Source organism: Gavia stellata, chromosome 7 (assembly GCF_030936135.1).
Source record: "Gavia stellata isolate bGavSte3 chromosome 7, bGavSte3.hap2, whole genome shotgun sequence".
NCBI classification, from domain to species: Eukaryota; Metazoa; Chordata; class Aves; order Gaviiformes; family Gaviidae; genus Gavia; species Gavia stellata.
In genome coordinates, this window is record NC_082600.1 from 13,477,984 (window position 1) to 13,502,126 (window position 24,143).

The 24,143-nt window shown below is 41.4% G+C and overlaps 1 protein-coding gene across 1 annotated transcript in view; it reads right to left on the bottom strand.

The window, feature by feature from the left end:
- Window positions 1-12,895: 12,895 nt before the first annotated feature.
- The window catches only part of DYNC1H1 (dynein cytoplasmic 1 heavy chain 1), a 45,028-nt gene continuing 33,780 nt past the window's right edge, over window positions 12,896-24,143 (bottom strand). The window contains exons 59-78 of the mRNA XM_059819431.1: window positions 23,969-24,119; window positions 23,503-23,756; window positions 23,200-23,334; window positions 23,010-23,104; window positions 22,743-22,917; window positions 21,282-21,357; window positions 19,984-20,144; window positions 19,597-19,708; window positions 19,454-19,514; window positions 18,935-19,058; window positions 18,476-18,589; window positions 18,024-18,194; window positions 17,596-17,813; window positions 17,304-17,407; window positions 16,691-16,902; window positions 15,677-15,830; window positions 14,755-14,897; window positions 14,223-14,391; window positions 13,730-13,857; window positions 12,896-13,279 (exon numbers count right to left, since the gene is read on the bottom strand). Coding sequence (XP_059675414.1) covers window positions 13,151-13,279; window positions 13,730-13,857; window positions 14,223-14,391; window positions 14,755-14,897; window positions 15,677-15,830; window positions 16,691-16,902; window positions 17,304-17,407; window positions 17,596-17,813; window positions 18,024-18,194; window positions 18,476-18,589; window positions 18,935-19,058; window positions 19,454-19,514; window positions 19,597-19,708; window positions 19,984-20,144; window positions 21,282-21,357; window positions 22,743-22,917; window positions 23,010-23,104; window positions 23,200-23,334; window positions 23,503-23,756; window positions 23,969-24,119 — 2,886 coding nt within the window. The 3' untranslated portion in view covers window positions 12,896-13,150. The remainder of the gene's footprint in view (window positions 13,280-13,729; window positions 13,858-14,222; window positions 14,392-14,754; window positions 14,898-15,676; window positions 15,831-16,690; window positions 16,903-17,303; window positions 17,408-17,595; window positions 17,814-18,023; window positions 18,195-18,475; window positions 18,590-18,934; window positions 19,059-19,453; window positions 19,515-19,596; window positions 19,709-19,983; window positions 20,145-21,281; window positions 21,358-22,742; window positions 22,918-23,009; window positions 23,105-23,199; window positions 23,335-23,502; window positions 23,757-23,968; window positions 24,120-24,143) is intronic.

Here is a 24,143-nt window from a genome sequence, read left to right on the forward strand (position 1 = left end):
GGCAGTGTGCTGACTATTGCTCATTTTCTTCAGGTTCTTCAGCAGATGAGCTAGAGAGTTTGCCATGCTAATCCCTTCTGGAGTTAGTAACTTAAAGGCATTTGCTATGTTTTAGCAATTTGGAACAATATACTTGATTTTAGTGATTTTCTAAAATGTAGATAATTAGTTTTTGTCAGAGCTTATATATGTTGAGGCAGATCTGAAAATGAAGCATTAAGGAATTAGGAAACACACCTCTTGGTCCCGTGGTATTCTGTCCGTGCGGTCATAAAAGGTACCTGGCGTATGACAGTGCCCTGAGAGAAGGAGAGGCATTTTTTATTTTTCTACTGTAAGTTGTACAAATATGTATGTGTACAGCGTCTTCATTCCCAAGAGTTCCCAGCTGACGTACGAACTATTATTTCCAGCACTCCAGCTAAAGATGCCAGGCTCCATTCCTGACACAACGCTGTGAAAAGGGACCAGGTTCAAATGCAGTGGGGCCAGTCCTTGTAAGCACCTGCTGTGGAGCCCCGTCAGTCTCTTCTGTTCTGCTTGAGAGGAGAGCACGAGATACATTTCCCGACAGTTCAGCCAAGCAGGATTTCAGCAACTCCAGGGCCAGGACGTTATGAAAACGCTCTGGGAAGCTAAGCCAAGTGTTAAGGCTATTGCACAAGGCAAATCCCTAAGGGAGGGTCATGCTACCTCAGTGAAGACATTCCTTGCAGATGCTGACTTAAACTCTTAACACTGTCAGCATGTACTGTAGCACTAGTGACCAGGTGTGCCATTTCAGTCTGAAATTAGGTCCAGAGCAGCAGACGATACAGACCGTAACATTCATTGAACGGAGTAATGAAATTAAGAGTTTTCTTCCTACCCAGGTCTCCATTAGTCTCCTGTGCTTTTCCTCCAGTCTGCTTTCCAGTGAGCAATGAGAAAGCAAGACAAACCCTATAAACATCTGTGATTCCCATGCATGGTTTGGCCAAAAACAATTTCCAGGCTTTCTTTTTCTGAAAAATGAGATAATAGGTCTGTTCTGTAGCCTCATGCCACTTTTGCATGGCAGAAGAGGTGAATTTTGGGATCCATGGAATATTGATACCTCCAGATAGAAACAGGGCGCGTCTGTACCGTCTTGTTCCCTGAACACTGCTGTCACCCTGAAGTCCTGTTATACCTGTAGGATCCCACAGACCCCAGCCAAAGTGAGGGAGCGCTGTAATTTTAAACTGAAAAGCTTTCAAATTTGGGCTGCTGGTAACAAGGCAGTTCCAGCGTGAATCTAGGCTGAGCGCAAACACTTCACCTGGAGCTTTTCAGTCTCTACTGAACATATGTATCATGCTTACCAAGCGTGGTCACTGGTGAAAGGGCTGTGTACACTCCTGAGATAAAGGGACTTTGAAAGCTTTGCTAAAACTTGCTAAGCAGTCAGAGAAACAGCTTATTGCAAGAGCTCAGCTTAGTCCTCGCCCAGTTTACAAAGCCCCGTTCAGCTTTAATGCTGTCCACTCTGCCTGTCTAAACAGCAGTATCACCATAATATTTAACAGAAAAGGTTGAAACTGCAAACAAGTGGCTGACTGATGTATTGTATTCCACAGGTGATGCTAATGCATCCCTGGATGTTCAGTTGGCCTGAAATTGACTGGAAGTAACAACTACAATAAGCAATATTCATCCCCAAAAGCCATGCACATATCCAGGCAGGTAAGAACTCCACGTGTCAGAAGGCAGGCAACTTGCATTAAATAGGCCCCCAAAGTTTGGCAAAACATTAAAGTAAAATTAAAATGGAGCAGAACGTAGTTAAGAGAAGTCGCCAGAGTAACCTTTGTCCTTCACCTGCTAGGATTAGATCACATCGCACATTGGAAACAGCAATGCCTTTGGTGTGGAGGAACGTGTGGGGATGCTGGAGCTGCTTTATTCAAATACTTCACTGTGTTACAGCCTGCAGAGCACACTGAGAAATTGGTCCAGCAGCCAGGCTGCGGCTCATCGGGCAGGTGGGGTGATGTCTGTCAGCTTTCAGCTCAACTCCACATCCCGCTTTCTTCAGGTGATGCAGTTACTGATGAAACTGAGCTAAGAGGAGGAATGTACAGAGGGTATTAAAAAAAAAAAGAAAAGCCTATTAGTCGCATGTAACTGGGGTTTTAGGAAAGGGAGTCTGCATATTCACACTGCTCACCTTCCTTGCCTCCTCAGTATCCTAATTACAAGACCCCAGTCTTGTGCCTAAGGAAGTGGCTGAGGGAACAGAGGCAGCCAAAATTCCTTACTCTTACAGCCTCAAAGGCAAGAAGGGCATGTGGACGCTCCAGGGACATTACTATAAAATACTTTATCTTCAGAGCAGCATCAGCCTGTCAAAGACATCTATGGGTGACTAAAGAGCGGTATTTCAAGTAAAGCCAAATATTTCCTTTCCTGTATTCATGAACAAACTTGGAAGTAAAACAGCAATAGTCCAGCCAGACTTTAAAAAGGAAATTCCCTCTCCAAATGCCAGCATGGCTTCCTGGATTACTGATACTCCGCTACAGTGAGATGTTTGGTTTTATCTTTGTTTTGAGAAAATTTGGTACCTTCCCTGGCCAACTGTGATGTTCCAAAGGCAGATTAAAGAAAACCAGCATTACACCTACATTTTGCAAATGGGGAAACAAGGTGTAAAGAAGTGAAGTGATTTTTCCAAGGTCAGCGATTCTATGCATCAACACACAAAGAAAAGTCAAGAACTGAAGCTGTGTTTTCTAACCTCCAGTTCAGGTCTCCGGATGATGCTGCCCCTTATGTGAAACAAAAAACTAAGTATCTTAACGACTCCTTATGGTTTCTGTACCACGTAATATCCAGTATTTTGGATACGGTTCCTCGGGAGTATTCAGAATGACTGCCTCTGAATATAGCACTTCTGTACTCACAGACTGGAGACACCAAGGACATTTGTCTCCCATACCCTTCTGTCGTGCATCACAGGGAGAAGACTTCATGAAGATAAGAACGGGATATTATGTGGAAACAGCTGTGAGTACAGGAATTTAAAGGCTGCCTTCATTCTCTCTTTTTATTTTTTGTGAAGAATTAACAGCCATATATTAACAGTAATAGGTGCCGTAGCACCTATTACAAGGTAAGCTGTGGGAATGAGGATACTGCAGCAGCAGTTGTAGTTTCGCCATACTTCCAGTCATATACTGCACCGTATGTACACGTACATATGAAGTAAAGGATAAAGCCAATTTCTGCTCTGCAAAACAGCTGTAAACTGTACTTTTAATGTCTTTGCTCACATCTTGATTGTAATAGGAAGTGGAGCCCCAGCCCCAGAGCTTTCAGGGTTTTTTTCATCCTGGACAAATCAGTTTTCTACAGTTGTTCCTCCAGCACATTTCACGGCAGACCATCTAGTATGTTTTGTCTCTGTATATAGAACTGTATTTCAAATGGAGGGGTGTTATTTTTTTAAAGAACAGCAGAGATGGGTGTGTGATTTATTAGGTGGATGGTTATAACGTAGAGGCTGAACTGATCTGCGCAGAGAGGCTTTCACAGCACTGGCCTCCTGGAGGCACCCTGTGCAGCGTGAGGCAGTGGGCACCCATGGGCAGGAGGAGAAGGAGCAACGATGCCTTTCAAAATGAGAGAAGTGTGTTACCTGTGTTCTCATCTGGCCACAAAGCCTGGACTTGGGGGAAATCAGAGCTATCTGGGGCTGGCACAAGGTCTGTGCAGGATCAAGGGCTTTTTCCAAGAGCAACAAGGAGAGCCAAGACACCGAGCAGCAGTACAGTAAATGATTGCAATAAACGGCTCCAGCGGGCATTTCTGTGCCTCTGTAACCCTCTGGCCACCCTCCTTGTTCATGCTGCACCAACGAGGTATGGCTGAAAGCTGCCCTGGTTTGACGATGGCATTACATGTGAGCTTTGGAAAGTGGAAACCCAACATCTTCCTTGGAAATCTGTCTGACTGTACCTCCGCTGCCCGACCTGCCCAGACGGCTGCTGGTAGCAGGTTAATCGTGCAAGCCTTGGCCTGGTCTCAACCTTACAGTCACCATTTCATCTGTAATCCCTTGCAGACCAACAATTCTCCTGAGCCCCAGATGCCAGGACCTTCTTGCTAACAGCTGTTGCCTGTAAAGCATCAGTAGCTAATTTTGAGCAAGCTTTTGTGGGAGAAATGACTTCAAGCCATGTGTTTGGGTTAAGGATGATGATTGTATGCACTCATTCAACTCAGCTGGCACAGCAGGCACTAGCACAGTGCTTCTTAGCTCCTGCCTTAGGGGTGGGAGGTACTGGGGGATGTTGGCTGCGACTTTTGGCTGCTCTGTTTTGTTTTGAAAGCAGTTGGAGAATCCACAGAGGGGGAAGAGCCATTAGATGGTCCTGGCCTGGGTCGAGAAGGTAAGGAGATGGAAAAGGAGGTGTCTGGGAAGGAAAGAGGTGAATGGGATAGGGCATAGCTCAGCTAGTAGTAGAAGTGAGGTGGAAGGCTTGTGGAGCTTGTGAGCTGCTCCCAGTGCAGCTGTTCTCAATGTCGCCTCCCCAGGGGCTTGCTCCTGTGCCTTTTCAGAGTGACAACCTGCTGCTGGCTCCGGAGTGAGGTGCTTGTTTTACTGAGGCTTTTATACTCATTTTAAAATTGATCTAAAACAATAGTTCATTCTGCATTGTGCAGGAAGATGCAAGAAAGCCAGATAGGAGGGAAATAATGGGAAGAAGAGGAATTCGATTTGAAAAAGTAAAAAGAATTGCTTCCTCATTTCCTTATAAAAAGGAGAAGAAGGGGAATGGAGATGTGGCCTTTAAAGGGTCAAATCAGCTCTAATTCTTTGTGAAAAATGGGCCTGAGTCACAGCTCTCTGGTAAGTCTGAAGAAATACTATTCCTTGTATTGAAAAATAGCAAAATTGTTGTTCCATTTCTTAGCGAGGGATGGCAAGTAAGGGTGATGGTATCTAAGCCCTCCAAATCACACGTAGTGGATTGTGAGTGATTAAGAGAGATGCTTAGAAAACATTGTGTGTCCAACCATAACTGTCCATCCAACAGAGGGGAGATGGTCTGCTGCAGCAAATGGCAGGAAGAAATGCCCTTGAATATCCTGGCTGCCTCTGGAGGGGGTAGGTGCTTTTGCCTTTGAGTATGGACTGTCTTCTGTCAGCCTGAAGGCTGTGTGAATGAAATAGGGCTACAGACAATAAATTGGTGAGAGTAGAGGGGGAGCACTGCATCTCTGGCCACCAAGCCTTGCGAACTCAACTGTAGATGTGTGTGCATGTCTGTGTATACTTGTGCTTTATATATATACACTTAGAGAAATGTAATGACTAGAGGACTCAAACTGCCGTGCTATTTTGTGCATATTTCTGCTGTAGACCTCCACACGGTCAGCTCTGGTGAACCCATCATGAAGAGCAGTCTGGAGCCTCCAGCAGTGGCACAAAGTGCTTTCACAGGAGCACTTTACTCTCTTTTTCTTTGCTTCGCTCCCATCTTTTTCAAAAAGGTGAAGTCTCCATGCTGAGGGAGCTGAATGGGGCATGTGTGAGAGGTGGGGGCGGAGGTGGGGCAGCCAGGGGCCCAAGCCTATAAGGCTGGAGGAGGGTGAAGGTGTTGGGAGCAGGATGGCCTCAACTGAGAAGAGGTGGCGGCGGCGGCAGAGGCGTGCGTCTGGGCAGCCCATGGAGGGTATGGGGAGAAGGGAGCACCCCGTAACTGAGCCCTGGTGGGGGTGGTGTACTGGGACTGAACTGAATGCCAGGGTGGGAGGGCTGGGATAGGGGGCTGACTCTCAGCATGTCTTTGCATTTGTCCCTCTCTAGTCTGGTTTGATATCTTGAGTTACAAATACCTCTCTGAGGGTTCAGAAAACTTGTAGTGCCTTAAAAAAAGAAAAAAAATCCACTTTACAGAGTATAAGCTAGTTTTAAAAAGAAATTATATTTTTTTTCATGCTGCATGAAGGACCAGCGAATCAAGTCATTGTTTTGGTAGAAGACAGTAGCTTCTTGTTTTTAAACAGAAGCTGCCTTTGAGAACTCAACACAGACTTTGTGAAGGACTGATCAACCTTTCTAGTGCAAAGGGAGTTACCATGTCTGGGCGATTTATCTATGAGAAGATTTTTCTCTAATGTGCTTTCCTACCCTCTGCCTGTTTTAGTAGATGCTCAGGAAATGAAGGATTCTGTTAAAAGCCCAGACTACATAGAAAGACTGGCACATAAATACATGGTAACTTTTTTCTAATTGCTGCTTCTCTATATCCTTATTAAAATATAATTTAGAAAATGTTAGTTGCTTTGTCATTAGCCTGATAGTGCAGCTGGCTGTGCTGGAAAAGAGTGCATGAAGAACACGTGTGAATGAATTAATTCAAATGGTGTCACCTGCAAAGAAACAAGAAGGGAGGGAGGAAGCTATTCCACTCCTGTCCTACCACCTGGGGAATAAGGGGGCTATTTGTTTGCAAGGTCTCTGTAGCAAGAGCTTCAGAAAAAAATGAGGATGTAGTTTTAGTCATTTATCTGCAGTTACATTTCTGATATGTAGGCCAACTAAAAGCAAAGAAACAAACAAAACCTCAGTGCAAATCAAAAACCATGTTGTAAAGTTATTTACAGACCTGGAATTACTGTTCCTGGCAAATGTGAGGCATGTTCTGGATAGCTTCCCATTGTGTTTCTCTGGGGGGAGGGAGGAAGACCTCTATTTTTCTCTTATGTCTCACTTGCACAACCCAACCAGCAGCACAGATGTGGGATATTTGGAAGGACAGGCTGGCTTCAGATGGGAAAGCTTTGGAGAAACACAGCATCTGCAGTTTGTACTAGAACTTCAGCTTCAACCCAAAGCTGTGGTAACTTCTGCTTTGAGTAGCATTTCTTTCCCTTCCTTCTCTGCAGCAGAAGTGCATAGTAGAGTCAAGTACGGAATCCGAGTCTGAATCCAGTGCGGAGGTAAGAACTGACTCTCTGAAGCATTTTGATGGTGACGAGATTCCCTGATGAGTATCCAACTCTTCCTTCAGTCTCAGCAGGGAGAGTCTAAGGTGCGGTTGCTGGGGTTGTTGGTTTTGTGACTGTAAAAGAAAAGGGAGGGGAGAAAAAACCCCATCAACACTATTTTATCCATCAGGCTCTTCCTTAAAACTCTTACTAGTTTTAGCAAAATTGATTCTGGGGTGATGAGACAGGAAAGTGCCAGGGTTTAGGTAGACAAATGTAGCATAAGCACTTCTCTGCTAAGTGCTTAAAGCTGAACTCGGTTGTTTCTGGTGGTGAACTTTGAGCAGCTCTGGTCCAGCGGGATTTCTACAGCTCTGGGTGGAGAACCTCTACCTTCTGACTGTCCATTTTGGATGAGATTAAGAGAGCAGCTCTGTTGCTGTGGCAGTCGCTTATGAATATTGGTAACTTCCTGAACACTGTGTGTTTAATGTTGATGAAAAAAGACCTGATTCTGGAGTGGAGAACTAAATACTTAATTTTTGGGGTAAAAGTCTTCAGAATTGATGCCTGCAGTTAGTCCATGTGAATCTCTGTGCTCCATGGCTTAGAGAAGCTGTCTGCCAGGAACCTGCCACCACTTTACCTTACAGAAAGCACAGGGGGAAGCTGGAGTTGTCCATGGTCTCCCTCTGGGAGAAACAAGGCTGGAAGTCCAGCTGTCTGGCTGGATGCTGGTGGCTGGGCTGGGTGGAAGAGGACCTTGCAAAGGTACCAGCCTGAGGACAAAGACCTGGTTGCTCTCACTGAGGGTACTGAGGCAGGTGCCAGGCCAGGGCTGGGGGATTTCTGGGCTCTTGGGAGAAGCAGAAAAGCTGCTTTTCTTCATTGCCCAGCACTACCCACTGGCTCTGTGCCCTTGAACTAGCACAAGAATGCAGTTGCAAATGGGCTTGGACTTCAGCTCCTCTGCTAAAGCCTTCAGGTTCCTGTTGCGAGGAGTTCAGATTTGCCAAGCCCTGTTTTGCATCAGCTGTGCAGTTTACAGATGTGCAGGCACAGCAATGACTGGCAGCTCGTTCTCCCAGCAGCTGTGGTGGATCCTTCTAAAGGAGCACTTTCCTTGCAGTAAACTTTTTTCCCTTTGTGTGATTGTTTTGTACCTGTGGTTTGCTTTTAAAAGGGTGTTTCCCTACGTGGCTTTTTTTTAATAGCCCCATACTATAAGCACTCTTTCAGAATGATGCACTTCTCAAGTATAAATTAATGAATAAAGTTCTTTGTCCAGGTCTGGACAAGTCCATGTTTAACCACATGGGGAAAAGAAGCCTGAAACCTCTGTGTTGCAGGAGTGATACTGAGACTGATTGAAAGGACTCAGTTTGACTGTGTCAGTTAGCTACAGAGCAAGGGACAGCAAATTCGTAATCCAACTAATAAGGAAGAATTTCAGATCACCCTTATGTGAAAGAACAAAAAGGGACCTGAGTGGGAGGGAAGCTCTCTAAACTCCAAATTATATCTTGTCTACTAGTTAAATGCTGATTTAGTTCACTTTTCTGGTGGTGAGGCATAGAATTACTCCTTCTCTTTATAGCAATGTCTTAAGTGCAGTAAGACTTCTCATAGCTCTCCTCATTCCCTCTATTTTAGGCTAACTTCACCTGGCGTTTAAAAGTTAGACTGAGATATGCTTCTTACTATCTTTTAGCAAGGGGACAATCTGGCTTCCTTTTCTCTAGGATTTTTACTTGGATCAATAATTCATAGGAAGGCGCTTTATAAACCTATGTTAACTTCTCTTAAATAGGTTGTGCCTAGTCCGCTTGCTGGAGGACTCAAGAAAGCCAGGGACTCCAAGGGACTGCAAGTAGGTTTGGTTATTATGCAGCAGCCTTGTTCTCAGTGTAGCATCCAAAAATTAAAATATAGCTGGAAATGTGTGGATAAACAGAAAAACTTCCATAGTAAGTCTGTGACTTATGTTGAAAGCGGTTTTAAAGCCCACTGTATGTTGCCTCTTGTATTTTTTTATATGGACAAATAAGCATCCACCGTATTTAGAGAGACCTTTATTTTAGTTTTTAGATCCTTATGATGGTGATTCAGAAGATGCATCCGTTCATTCTGACAGTAGCTTGAATTCTTTAAACAGTATAAAGGTTGCACCATGGGGGAACAGTGCCCCAAAAGCAACGGCTTTGGAGGACACTGATACTTCAGAATATGGAGAATCCTTCCCTAAACCTCCAGACTGGCTCTGCCCAGAAACAAAAGTCAGTGAAATTCAGGCAGTAAATGACTGTAAAGCACCTCTGGAACCTCCTAGCCAAGAGAAGGATTTCTCGAGAAGCCTGTTGCAATCATCATCTGAACTGACTAGAGCCACAGAAGCATTTACCTCCATGGGGTTGACACCTGACCATTCCTTATGGATGAGTATTAACCCTTCAGCCTCTGCAGATCTCCTTGCAAGCCCAGGTGACAGTGCTCCACAACCCATACTAGCAGCTGACTGTGATGGCACAATTGCCAAACAGCACCTAGTTAAAAGAAAACAAGGGATTTCCATTCCAGAAGGTGCTAGTGAAAAACTAAGAAGAAAGAAATTCCGTGCAACTTAATCTGAGGTATGAATAAATCGTTGGACAAACTATTCTGAAGAATGAACCTGGTAGAGATTTCTTTTTCAGATGGTACCTGAACTGAACAAGCTTTAAACAACCTAGCTCAAGCCTGTTACGAAAGCAGCTGCAGTGCGTACTGCAGGCTTCGAGAGCCACCTGAACAGACAGAATCAACTAAATAAGCTTGTGTGGCAATTTAAGTGAAAACTAGCTAAGGTGTGTCCACAGAATCGCAGCTAAGCTTTATTCCTGGGTGCTACTTTGGTGCCTGGGCCTCTTGAAGCACCAGCCTCATGCTGGTGTCTGGTACCTGGAGGCACCTGCTCAGTTTCACTGTAATTTCAGAAAAGTATTACAAAGGTGTGTTGAGGAGGGAAGGAAGAACGACTGCATGGTTGCAATTAGTTTTCAATAGCTATAGCTTACCTCACACCTGTATCATGTCACTGTTTGGCTCGCTGTATGTCTGACCTACTGTATGAGAGAAGGGAAGTAGCTGTATGGTGAACGATCTTACAGGTTTGACTACAAGTAACTGAACTGCATTGAGTTGAACTGATTGCAACTAAAGGCAAGCTAGCTCTTTTTTTAATTTATTTTTCTTTCCAAAGAGGGAGAAGTTGTGCTATTAACGTATCTGTTCCTACCTGTTTTGAACAATGTTTTAGGAATACAGTCTCAGTATACCTGCCCATTTTTAGAATTTACAATGCGAAGTTGAACACATGAGCTGAAAGCACTCTTCTTCCTTAGTGAGGACAATTGCTTACAAGCTGCAGATGGGAGGCCAGTTATCTGTTATCTCTGGTTTCCTGCTCCTGTGGAGTAATTTATCACCTTTAGAGTCTGGGTAGTCCATTTATGTGGAAGAAGGGGAACTACTATCTATGAAAGTACAATGATGGCTTGAAATATGTTGGTACTAACTACTTGTGAAAGTATTCATTCTCTATGACTAGCAGAGATGTAATTTGCAGTTTCTTTCATAAGGTGGAAAGCCACTCAAAATACTACTTAACTTCTAGCCTTGTACTGTTTCACTAACAGCTGCATATTTATTTTATTAAAGTGACTTTTCTTTCTCCCTTATCCCCAATCTGGAGATAGGGAGATAGTTTTAATCAGCCTGGAAACAAAGTGGTTAGAACAAAGATTCAGAGACCTTTGCCTTAAGACACAAGCTACCGTGCTTGCCCTTGGACTTGCCCCAGCAGCAAAGAATTCTGCAGTTGGGGCCACTTATTACAGTGAATGCAGTCCTCAGCTCCTTGAAGACAGCTGTGAAGTTAATTGCAAAAAAAAAAAAAACAAACCCTTGGAGTTATAGATTTGTGTGTACTGCAGCTAGGCCACAGACCTCTCTAGAATTAAGACCTGTGAAAAGCTTTAAAAATATGACATTGTGATGCAGCCAAGCCCTTCAGCCCTATGTCAGGGAAGTCCTACCTTTTTAAGTACTAGCTGTCTGCTGCATGATCTTCAACCACCTCATCTGAGGCTAAAAAAACCTGAACTACTGCCCTTCAAACTGCAGCCAAGAACCCTAAACTCACCTAGTGAGGATTTCACTTAAACCAGCTGTTTAACACAGCATCCTGAAATAAATAATCCACTAGAAAAAAAAAATACAGGAATGTGCAGGAGAGACATAAGTTGAAGGATAAGCCACATGGGACAGCATTTACTGAGACATTCAAAGTCTGCCTATTCAGTGGGAGAATCCAACTGTAGATTAACTAACTTCTGAACTGAAAATGTATTTTGTTAATTAAGGCTTAATGCAGAAGTTAACATATGAAGAGCTGAATAGTTTGGGAAGCTCTAGCTACTTCAAGTATATTTGAGACTATCTTGATCTCATCATTAGTATTAGGTGGAATTGGTTTAACTGCAGATTTTTATAGTAGCTGTAAGCTGTACCACAGCCCAGGTGCTGAGCTATGCAAAAAAAGCAGTAGCTGAAAGGTGGATGCTCAGCTGAGCTGCTAATAGCTAGAACTTGTACATATTTTAGCTAATATGCCACACTACAACTGGTATCCAGGGCCCACTGCTATCAGTAGGAGGTCTGCTTCCTTACGGTACAACATATTTCAAATGATCCTGGAGAAAGTGACAGTATAAATTCCAGATACTAATATTCTGCTGATGGAAAGGATAGCAACTCATAGAAGCTGGAAGAGAACAAGGACACAGCTTAAAACTAATCTTGGATGATGCATGTACTTCCCATCTCTGTTCCTCAAAATTGGATGAGAACTACAAGCAGCAAAGACTACATGATGCACTGGTCTGGAATTCATTCTTTATAAAGGGACTAAAACCAGACAGGACCATTCAACCTACACCTATTAACTATAGGTACTACAAAACAGTATGGAGAGGGTAGACAGCAAGAATTCTCTATTTTAGTAACTTGTAGGTATCAACTGAAACAAGCATGTGAGGCAGGTTGAGGTAACAAATTTTCCTCCCAGCACAGGTCTGTGCTGCAGAACTGCTTATCACAGAAAAAACACTGGAGTTGGTGCAGTTTCAGAAAGTCCCTTTCACAGGAGAAATCACTGGAAGGAAGGGCTCCTGAGATTTCTGTTTTGAGATTGAAAAAGCTATGTACCTGTATTCTTCATATGCCTCTCTGAACGCTTGATATTAGCCACTGTTAGAGAGGACAGTTGTTCTGACAGGTTGGTCAGAAGGGCAGACATGCTTACCCAATGAACTTAGGATCAGAGAAAGCAAGTGAATTAACCAACCATTACAGCAACCCAAGCCAGTAGCAGGAATTCTCAGCTCCCCTAATTTGGTAACAGTTGGTCACATGTGAGTCTCTGAAATAAGATTGTAACTCCTTGTTTAAGCATTTAATACTATCCTCCTGGGCTTAATGAGACATGAAACTGGAGGGTTATTTCACCATAAAAGCAGCTTAAAAAGAGGAAGCCCTGTGGTCAACAGGACAAGAAAGTCTTGTTTAGGATACTCAAACTTCTGAATGCACCCCAGCAGCTGTGTAAACGCAGGTTACTTCAAGCAAGAGCCAGATCGTTGCAAATAACTCATGCAATGTCATCAGATGTCATAGCACATAATGTCAGGCTTTGTGTATCACTGTACTGAAGACTTACAGTCCAAGGTTCTTGTTACTGGAGGTTGGCTGAACTAGCTGCTCAGTGGGCTGTGGGAAGGTCAACAATATGCTTTAATACCGACTTGCTGTTTGTTATTCTCTGAAAAGATCATAGGCATAGTTTTTCCAGACCAAAAAAAACACCGTAAGAATCATATTTCTGGAAATAGAGAGTCAAAAGTCTTGCTATAGATTTTATTTCATATAACATGATCCATCAAATATCACATCTACCAATAACCGTCTAAAAATCTCATCCAATTTTCCTTCGAAGAAATCTAGCCTACCAGCTTTCCAACACACTGCCCCCTTTCTTTCTAGTCAACTTAACACAAATCCATCTGACAACCTAACCTAACCAGGTTACAAAAGTACAGGTGAATACTACATAGAAGACTGACAATTACTACAGCGTTACCAGTCAAAACAAGTCTTTTCACTCAGTGCAGAGAACTGCAACACCACGTTCATAGAAGCTACGAGGGTCTTCCTTGGTAGCTATTTCGAAGTCAACCGTGAAAATCAGATCAGCACGAGTGAAGTTCAGATAAACTGGTAAAGTAACCTGGGGAAAAACATGAATATAGAAGAAGAGTTATGTAAGGTAGTTGAAGACCATAAGACGTTTCTATAATACTACATGGTATTTATGAGATAGGAATTTAGTCTCAGATAACTCAATACCCAAAATATGAGAAAAACCCCAGGCCTAATAAATTCACCTAAAGCACAGCTGCCTTTATAGGTATAAATTCAAGTTTTGGCCTGAACCGCCATTAGTATTTTTGGATGCCTCTCCTTCTCCTTATCTAACTACAAATGAAAGACCTAGTCAACACTAGGTCTGTTTGCTGCTAGCCTGAAATTTAGGTAACCAACTGACACTGAGAATATTAGAAAAGAACAATTTGATTTGTGGTGCCTGATAAAAGTATATGTAACGCTTCAGGAAAAAAATTACTAGGTAGATCTAATGATGAGAATCCTTTTTAAAATTGGTTTTATCAATACTTACAACATTTGCTTTTTTATCAGCATTTGTCTGCTTGATCCAGCGAAGCTGTGTAATGGGCAGTACCGTTGAAATAGCATTCGAAAGCGACAGCTTGTTGTTACTGCATGTAGCTCCCTGAAGCTTCAGGCCTGTAAATTGAAATATACTTCAAAGTTTTAAGAGCTTTCATACATCCAGACAAAGATTGTCTCCCTGTATCATTTAAGGGCTAAGTCCACTAAATGAGAAGTAAATATTTCATACTGTAAAATAAAGAGGTTGTCGCAGATACACTAGCCAATACCTCTTAAATATATACTGACCTGAGTCTTGAGATTTATTAGCATTAAGTACTCCCCTACTAACTATTATCAAACTAATCTTTAAACAACTTCAGAAAGTGTGTATTAACTTTTGCAATGATATGATCTTTTTCATTTGATGCAGCCCATTTAATTCCAGAAGCTTCTGAAAATATTTCAGAGCAAGGACCCCTCCTTTCTGATAAGTTTACCTGTGACTCCAAAACTGCATGCATCCAGTACTGCATTCTGTGTAGTTGTAACATTGACCTCAAGACAGAGTTCTTCAAGGGACCAACTGTTTGCTTGGGCAACATACTGTCTTGTAGCAGTAATATATGCCTCTGGTACAAAAAGGCCACCGAGACACACGTGGATGTTCTAATTGAGGGGGAAAAATTTTAAAAAAGTTACCAGCTGCAGTATTAATTAATGATTATCATAAATATTACTTCAGCGATGTATTTACATTAAAATTTTCCTGCTGCTACTGGAACACTGTGTAACTGCTAAACTGCTTTTTGCTCGAAGGCTACGTCTTCTGTCGTTCTAAAATACTAAGTTTCCCTCTTATCTGTATGAACAGTTAGCCTGCTAAGCCTCACCATTTTGAGATCAGGAGATACTCAACAGTATTTACAAACACATTTCAGAGAACATTGACTGAAGTTGTTTTGCCTATTTAGAAGCCTTGATGTGAAGACAGCTCTGCCAATAACCTCTAGAAGAAGTCAGCAAATATACCTTTAGTTCTTTTGCTCCACCAGAAGCAGCTGCCTGGGAAATATTCTGCAGTTGTTTAATGCGCTCACTGAAGTCAGACACCCACTGAATAACAGTCATACCCGCTGGCACTGTGTAATGAGACCAGCTACGAGGCAAAATACCTATGAAAAATGTGATTAGAATTAAGTTTTGTTTGCATACAAGTTGGAATGACACACTATTTTGACACTTCACTTTTTCTCCCAATAACCGTTAAAGACTTGGACCAGGATATCAGCCTCTATCTTAAAAGGCTCCTCAGTAAGTGAAAGCACTTTCAAATATTACAAAGCAAATGGCCTCCTGGTCTAGTATTTATTTAAATGCCATCCAGTTGCAGAAACCTTTCAACAGCAACTTCAGCTACACACAGCAGTAACGGATCTTCAAGTTTTCGTGAAGAATTGAGTTCTTTAGAAAAAACTGAAGAGGTCAAGTATCTGTGTTTTAGGAAATACCTTTCTTAAAAGCAGACAGCAGATCTTCATGTAGTACTAGAAGCAGGATGTCTGTGAAAATTCCACTTTTATGTACAATATCAAAACAGAAGTTTAAGAGAACTTGACTATTTTCTAGGAGATTTTACAGGAGCAATATTACTCACTTTGTAGCATAAATAACTTTGTTCCATCACAATTCAGAGACCGAAAGAATTTAGTAAGATTTCAGCTTAGAAATCAAGCTGCTGATATAAACTACAAAAAAATCCTATTAGCTACCTTGGCCTGAAATCCCAAACCAAAATAACTGGAATTTTATGCTTGACTCAGAAGTATTGCTTATGTCAAATGGTAAAGTCAAACCCAATTTTCCTGCAATTTTTTTTAAGCTGCTGAGCGTAATAGCCTCTAACTTACAGAGTGCAAGAGGCACAGAGAGATGTTAATTTGAATCACCATACCTTTCACCAGTTCATTTATAAGTGTACGCAAATAGTTGGTTTGTTTCTTTTTTCCTTCACACACTTGAACCACATCTGCGAGGTCCTGACGAACATCCTGAAGCAGCTTAGCTCCCATTTTCACCTCTCTCTCAAAGAATCGGAACAAAGGATCCTGATTGTCAAAACATTGAAAGTAAGTTGCAGATCAAAGTTCTTGCTGGAAAACTGCTACAAAAAGCAACCCCAAAATCCTGGATGGACTGACCAGTGACACTGTGACTACAAGCATTTAACATGAAGATGCAGTCTGTGGTGCAGAAAGTGATTGCAGAGACTGCTTTACAACCAACTATCTCCTCTCCCTTGGAGAAGCAAGAAAGTAGAAGTCTTAGTTGAACAACTAATACAGACTGGCTGCTGCAGCTCCTTCCAATCAACTCTGGATTTAATCAGCAACAAAAGGTTCTCACCTACTATCCCAGAGTAAGTCTTCAGAAGCAGTTAGGCAATCATGGGCATATTCAACTGGGGAGCTTATTCCCAAGTTAGAGCTTAGGGTACTACTGTCCAGACCTCAGGTTTCCTCCAGCCCTTACAATTTCTGTTCCCACTTAGCAGAAGCTGCTGCCCTAGCTCCCCTCACTGACCATCACTAAATTTTAGCAGTAATTCATGTGCACTGGCTGTAAAGGCAATATCATAAGTAGCAGCCAGTGTGCTGCTACAAGTACAACAGGAAGCACTTGTTTCTTCACCTCATCACAGAGAAGCTTCAGAAGTGGTACCCTTGATAGACAGTTTGCCATTGTATTTCTTCAAATAATGCCCAGAAGACATAAAACAACTTTTAAGAGCATTTCAAGAAACCCAGCAGGGCATTACATAGCTACGGCAGTCAGAATCAGCATCAATACAGGTTCCACTGTCCCCCCCAACAGTTTAATTGGTACTTGCAAATCACAATGCACTCGTTCCAACACACCAGAACTTGTGCACTTCCTAAGCCCATGTTAGATAAAACTTAGTTCTTACCTTAATGTTTTCCACAGTCCGCTTCAGATGGTTTAGCGTTTGTGGGATAAGGTGAAGCCAGTTAGAGGCTGTGGTATGCAATGTTCTCATCCAGGCTGGGCGACCATCTGATGTAGAATCAGTTCTTGTCTTCTTCTCAGTTTCTGCATAAGCTAGATCATCCTCATCCTCTAGCATCTGCATTTTCAGCATTTTACTGATCATATCTATGCCTAAAACAGAAGATATGCTGTTAGTCCGAGAAGCAGCGGCATCAAGATGAAAACATCCTACTACATGCAAGAACTAGGACTTTTCTTCTTCCCTAGTCTAGACCCAAGATTCAGAACTGCCTAGCTCTAACTGGCTCCAGCGCTGACAATACTGCTTTCCAGAATCAAGAGGGGAGCTTGACATCTGGAAGGCTGAATGTAACTGCTTTTTTAATTCACAAGCTTCTGGACAGTTTTTGGACTACTCGAGTGTCTTACCTTGCAGAAGTTAAACCAACTGCATTGAGGGGGGGAAGGGGAAGCTATCAGCTCTTTAGCAGGATTCATATTTCTCTTTTGCTTTTTAGTTAAAATGGTGGCCTGGTAATCTATGCAAGACATTGTTAAAGTTCTGGTTTTACCTTGTGTGGTGAGAAGAACTTTCTCTGCGTTATTTGGCAGGCCCAGCCATGACGGCGTTTGTGTATCTGGCAGCATCTCAACCCACTGGACAAATTCTTCACGCCTGCAAGTCAGAGTTTTAATATTCATTTGAAGGCTTCCTCTATTAGAATAGAAAGGTAATTCTTTGCTTGAGACAAATGTTTACACAGCTAAATTCCAGCACAAAGATACAGGTTAGGTTTTTGTTTTGTTTTGAACTTAAAAAAAGAGAGGTTGTACGTAGAGGTCAGGATAAGGAAAAAATGATACCTGATTCCATCTGGCATCTGAATATCTTTGTGTCCATCAACTTTGCAAGCCAGTTTGAATTCACTATCAAAACTTAAAGTAGTGAACAGACGTTCCAAGAAAGTGTTTAACAAACGTTGATCAAATTCATTATCAATACGACCTCCATAGATAGACTGTGCCATCAGTGTCTTTAATGCAGACCAGGGGATTTTATCAGGTGAAATGTTTTGGCGACCCTATAAGTAAAATGCAAGGTAATTAGCAGGAAACAATCCTTTTCACATCTCCTCTGATCAAGGAATCAAATTCAAGAACTAAGTTAAATTGCCATCACGTTATTTGTGCCTACTCATTTAACTTACTAAATGTTTCCAGAACAGACTGTTTTACTGAAGATCTTAAGTAATCTAAGTATTACCTATACCTAAGTACACAATACTACTTGCCTTCGCTGTATCATCCAACCATGTATCTACTGTGTCACAGGCAGATCTCAGATCAGATTCTCCAAATTCATACTTCTTGGACCAACCCAATGGAGCATAGCGCAAGCGCTCTTGGATAATGGCATGGAACCAGGCAAGAAGGAAATATAAACGAGCACGCTCATTTGGAGACTAGGAAGTGGAGAGAAAAAAAAATAATATATAAACACAACTGTTACTCAAGTGAACTGATGAAAATCAAAGCCTGCTAAAAGGCTAGAAAATACCAGATTTCATGCTAGATTGCTACCAAAACTGAATACATTCTATCAACAGAAGAAGCAACTACTACTTTCCTCCCATGACAAAAACACATTCTATGTACATTAGAAGCTGAGGTTTTATTATCTAAGGTAAGATTTTAATGAACACATTCTTCCGTTTTCTTTCACCTACACAAGCCGTAGCCTTACCTTGCACATTCTGGAAACTGGAATGCTACTGAAAGTCCTCAGCATGTTTGCCTTTACGCCAGGAGGAGGTTCAAATACGAAGATTCGTCCGGCACGTAACAAATTGACTGGCACCTAGAAAAGATCAATCAACTCAAATCCCGCTTCCTTTAGCCTTCACTAAATTAAATCCCTCTAACAGCACAGTTTACATTAGCTTCAAAACCTCACTGTAAGCACAGAAAGTCAGTCCTGCCTTTCTTTTGGAAGGTAAGGGAAGCAGAAAAAGGAATGGTATGAATTTTTCAGCTACAATGAAGTTATCAGAAACCAAGGCTAGTAGTAAGTACCCTGACAGGCATAAATTCTCGTTTTTCTTTACTGCAGAAAGGCAGTCATGAGAAAACCTTCCCCGTGTAGCACTCTTGGCTCTGCAAGCCAGTTACTCTACAGGAAAATCAAATTTCAAATCAACGTTACCTTTGGATTAATCTCCATGGTAAGGAAAAGCCTGAAGCAAGCATGGGGTTGTAGGGAATGTAGCTTCTTTTCTAGTTGCATGAGCCAGCCAGGAGCCAGGTGAACATTCTTCAGCATTACCCATCTGTGAAGTTTTGAAACAGAAGGAGTGCTTTTTAGTCTACAGCTTATGGATCCTGGCTATAATCACCACAAAGAGTAGTATAATATGATGATAACAATGCTACAGATTTTCCTCCCTCTTTTAAACCTGTCTTCTACATAGAATCAGTTACTGTGCACTAGAAATGGGCTAACTTTCCCGTTTTGAAGATACAACCTACTTCTCTTGAAAATATTTAAATGAAATAGAAGTTGTGAACAGCTGTGCTTAAGTTATTACAAATTTCAGTTCAGAAGATAGTTCTGATTTTTTTTTGCTCACAGTTTTGTCTATTTAGCCAATAGATTACTTCCCCCTTCTCCCCTGTTTACCTTTCTACTAGGCAGTATTCTAGCTAAAAAGGAGATAGAACTTACCTTCCAGATTTCACTGCTGTGTTTATTGCTTTATCTGCTTGGTTAAACCCTTCAGCAGAACCTAAAAGACGGAAGAGTTGCTAAAGCTCTTACTGCTAACAATTTCATTTATGCTTAGATGATGAAATAAGGTATGTTCTTACCAATAGCAATAGAAGTAATCTGTGTATTCTGCTCAGCTGCAAGATCTTCAACATGACCACTGGCATCGTAACCAGGCACTGAACACATGAGCACAGGGGTATTAGGTTTCACCTGTTGTCGGAGAAGTTTAAAAGGATACGAATCAGTCACTACATGAATACGAGAATGCAGTAAACTCAGTCTTTCTATCCTCTGGCCAGCTAAAGACATTATGCTACTCTTAGTTTTACATTAACAAACAGGAAAACAATCCATTCCTCATACCCTGGGGAGAAGGGTAAGTGGAAGAAACATTCTGGTGGATAGCTTTACTCACTGTGGAACTCATGCAAGGTGGCACTGAGCAGTACCTCAGGATTTCAGCCTTTCATAAACAAGCAGGTTACCTCTGTGTCTACGATGTGTGTCAGATCTAAAGGCTGCTCCATAATGGACATGAAAGACTCTCCAAGATTTGTCGAAACAAAGGTATGTGCCATCGCCAACAAACGATCTGGACGGAAGGCCTGGATCAGAAGCAAGCGATGAATGGCCTGTCCAATAGGAGCTGAAAAGGGGAGACAGGATTAGATGGACAGGTAAGAAAACAATCCTCAACACCACCTTCTTTTCAATTCTCCATTCAATTTTTCCCATGTTGTTCTGAAAACCAGACATTTAGAGAGTTAATTATCCCTTTGAAAGATCTGTTGCAATGTATTAATGAAATGCTTACATTCTGTCGTCACTTTGACAGTCAAGAGAAACTTAACATCTTCAGTTGGTTTGTCTTCTGAGACATTTTAATTACCTGCTCAATTGCTCTTGTTGTGAGCCTTTTAAAAGCCTACCTTGACAAGATGCTTTTGGATTCTACTGAAATGCTAATGGTTTACAAAATCTACAGCCTAGAAGTATCGCCATGAAGTGATTTTAACTTCCAGGGACAATAGATCTCTTCACATCTTTTCACTCATTCAATAATCTGCCATTCTGCTAGATTTTGAAGTATTATATACTTGTCTAGCATGGACAGGATATATAACCCAGAGTTGCTTCAGTTAACGGTCAAGCAGCTTTATAGCAGCTAGTAAATACAAGCTTAGAATCCTTAATTTAGAAAGCCACCTACCGGAATGAGCCCTGAATGATCACAGACAGCAAACGCTTGCTAATGTTACCTTTCAGACAGGGGAGGAGCTGAAGGACAACAGTTATCCTTAAGTTCTAACTCTTAACAAATTAGCACTAACGACTAATGCAACAAGAATTAAGACTTCATGCTTAGATACAATTGCAGGAGGAAACATTCTAGTAGACCAGTCCTGTCCTCAGAAAATCTGTGTCTTGGAGCTTTTTAGAGAATTGAGCTGCCTCCAGATTTGCAATGACTGAGGTTAATCCAAAATGTTATGCAATCTAATGAGATTGTGGAAGTACGGTTCATCCTCAGTGGAAGACCAAATCACAGGTTAAGGTACAGGAACCAAGTGTAGTGACTACTGCTTAAAAAAGTTTGGTTTTTAAAAACAAAACAAAACCACCAGAGTTGAGGTTCTTCCACAATCCCAACTTTACAATTTTCCCAGGCATTAAGGTCCAAATTAAAGTTCTACTTTAGAATTGCTTTAAAATCATAGTAATTCTACTTAGATTAAAGTCAGTACAGTAGAATGGGTGTGGACAATAGTGCAACTTAACTTACTTGCAGGTTTTTCTTCAGTCCAAAGGTATGGTACAGTCTGCTCTGGTGAACTGCTATCCAGCCAGATACAGAATTGCTATATTGAAAGAAAATGCAAAAAACTTGAAATGGAGTTTCATGGCATCAAAAATCTGCTGCAAGGTGCAGATCCTGTTCATGGTGCAACAGGGATGTTCAATCGCAGTCTTAAAATCTAGAATTTAATGTACTGCAGAAGTGTTCAGCTACCTAACTAACTTTTAGTAGGAAACAAAGATCGCTAGGGTAGGGTTGAACTTGGTACAGTCCAAGCTCTACTAGCTTTGGATTTGCAAACAGATCTTTAAAAATTCTACGAAGTAGCTAAACGTTTAAACAGTGAAATATACAAGGTTCATAAGATTTTTCCCATTTAATGCTCATATCTTATCATCTGTCTCTAGAACAAAAATTTAGATTGAGTATCAGATGAAACATTTGAGTTTCCATCTACGAGTAAGCCCTGTCTTATTTCTCAAGACTAACACTGTTAAACAGAAGCGCTATTACATTAATGAAATTAAGTCAAACATTAAACTTGGCCCCAAACATTGTCCAACACTCAACATAGTTTGGTCTTTTCCAAGGCTTCTAGATAGGTATGGTTTGAACGCTTCCCTGAGCAAGACTATAATTTGACCAGCACATTCAGTAATTCTTCAATGAACTTCTCCCAAGTTCTGTTGGTTTTTTTTTTTTTTTTAAAAACAAAAATCCACTCAATGTAAAACTCAAATTATGTTTTGTCTATTATGCTTTCTTTAGGTGCATCCAATCATTTCACTGATATCCCCTAATTCTGCATTCCCTTCAGCACCCCTGATTCTACAGATCTCTACCAAGTCCCAGCCCAAGCTATACATTATTTTATCCCAGGTTGAAGAGTTTGAGGAAAATCAGACATTGCAAAGATAATTCTGCTTTTAGTATAAAAACTAAGCAGGGCAACCAAACAGGTACTATTTAAGATATGGACATATTTCTGAACATACAGTTTCACAGTCAGGACACAGATGTATTCTTAGAACACATAGGTCATCAGAAGGAGCAAAGTGTTGAGCAGCTGAGCACTATCCAAATTTATTCCAAACAGTAATGTCCAAAAGCCCACCATAATGATGTTATGTATTATCATGCAATAGTGATACAGTAAAAGATATGCAGTATCACACTTTCTGCTACCACAGGAACCGCAAAGTTAGATGAATGGTGAAGCTGCTTCCAAGGTGAGGAACAATGCTGGTATTTACAACTCCAGTTTCATAGCTCGATTACAAATGAAGTAAGAACATTCATTTCCACAACAACTACAAATAGTTAATCCGTAAGGCTTCCCTTCTCATACTAGGCGAGCTTACTTGTAAGCATGAAGCTCTTAAAGCAGACACCTGAAAAGCTTTACCAGGTAGTTTAGCGCAGAAACAAACTCTAGCCAACACTTACCTCATCAGCTTGAACTTTTGAAACAAGGTCCTTAAATGCAGGAAGGCAGCTCAACCTCATCATTGCTTCTGTTTGCTCTACAGTCAAACCATTGATTTTTGGGAGAGATGCAGTGTTTAGTACAATTTCCTTTCCTCTCAAGAAATGCTGGAATTCTGCATCATATGTAGGCTCCCTAATGTTAAGGACAAAGAAGACTTTAGCTAGATGCTTTCAAGACATCCCTCCCTTTTTCAACTGAAGTGAAGCGAGAAAACAAATGTTTACCCAATAGTGCCTTTCAGTTTAATCCGGGCCAGCAACATAGCAAATGTTATATGATCTTGATGCAGCATGCCACGTGCCACTCTATTGAAAGCCACCTATCAACAAAACAGTGAAGTTAGTAGCATAAGAAACCTTGAACTCTGACCCTTCAAAAATGATTAAAGTACATTTACTAATTAAAAAATTGAACCTGAAAGAGATCCTTTGTGATGATTGAGAGACGCTGAGTATGGTCCGTAATTCCCTTCAAATTTGGGTTCTCATACAAGACATTGTGATAGATGTCCAAGAAAAACTGGAGAGAGTATTGGTACAGGAAATGTATCTGAAAGACAAGAGAGTATGGTTTTCTCTTGAGTCCAGCTGTTTGATAGTCAATGGCTTATGCCTATAAAATTGCAACACGACAGCCAGGGCTGGGATTAGGCAGTGCCTATTTAGCTTTGAAGAGTAAATACGTGAAGCTTCTCATATGAAGAAGAGCTCATCCTACCTGTTTCAGTGACTCCATAGTAAAGTAGATACTGCTGCACGCTGTAGAAAGAGGCAAGTACTGCTGAGAAACAGTCTCCACTTCTTGCATGACAATATCAGTCTCTTCTACTTTTCTAGTGACCTCTGCTGCTTCCTTCTTCAGGTTCTCAAGAGTAGTAATGATGGTGTCATCATCCAGGATACGTCCCTTCACTTCATTAAGTGCTTGTAGGAGGGATTTTTCTAACTGACGCAAGCGCAGCTGAAATTCACCTTAATTAGAAGAAAAATTAGGCTACATATTGTATAGATGTGTTAGTTTTTAAGAATCATATGAATTGTGTATACTTTGCCATTGGACATCATGAAAAACCAAGAGCGTCAGCTATAAAGGTATTTATTTCTTTGTGTATTTCTACAGCTACAGTAAAACCACTGTATTCTTTTAGAACAGGAGGAAGTTACTTTAATTTTGGTAAGCGTACCCTGAAGCTTGAGGAGGTCAGAGCGTTTTTCATCAACATCTGGTCTTTCAGCTTTCAGGACTTCATTCAGACACTGGCTTTGTAAGCTGCTGCGAGTTACTGTGAAGTTCACAAATGTAACACGAGAGCACAGGTCCGGTGGGAATTCAACCTATCACAGGAAACATGAAAAACT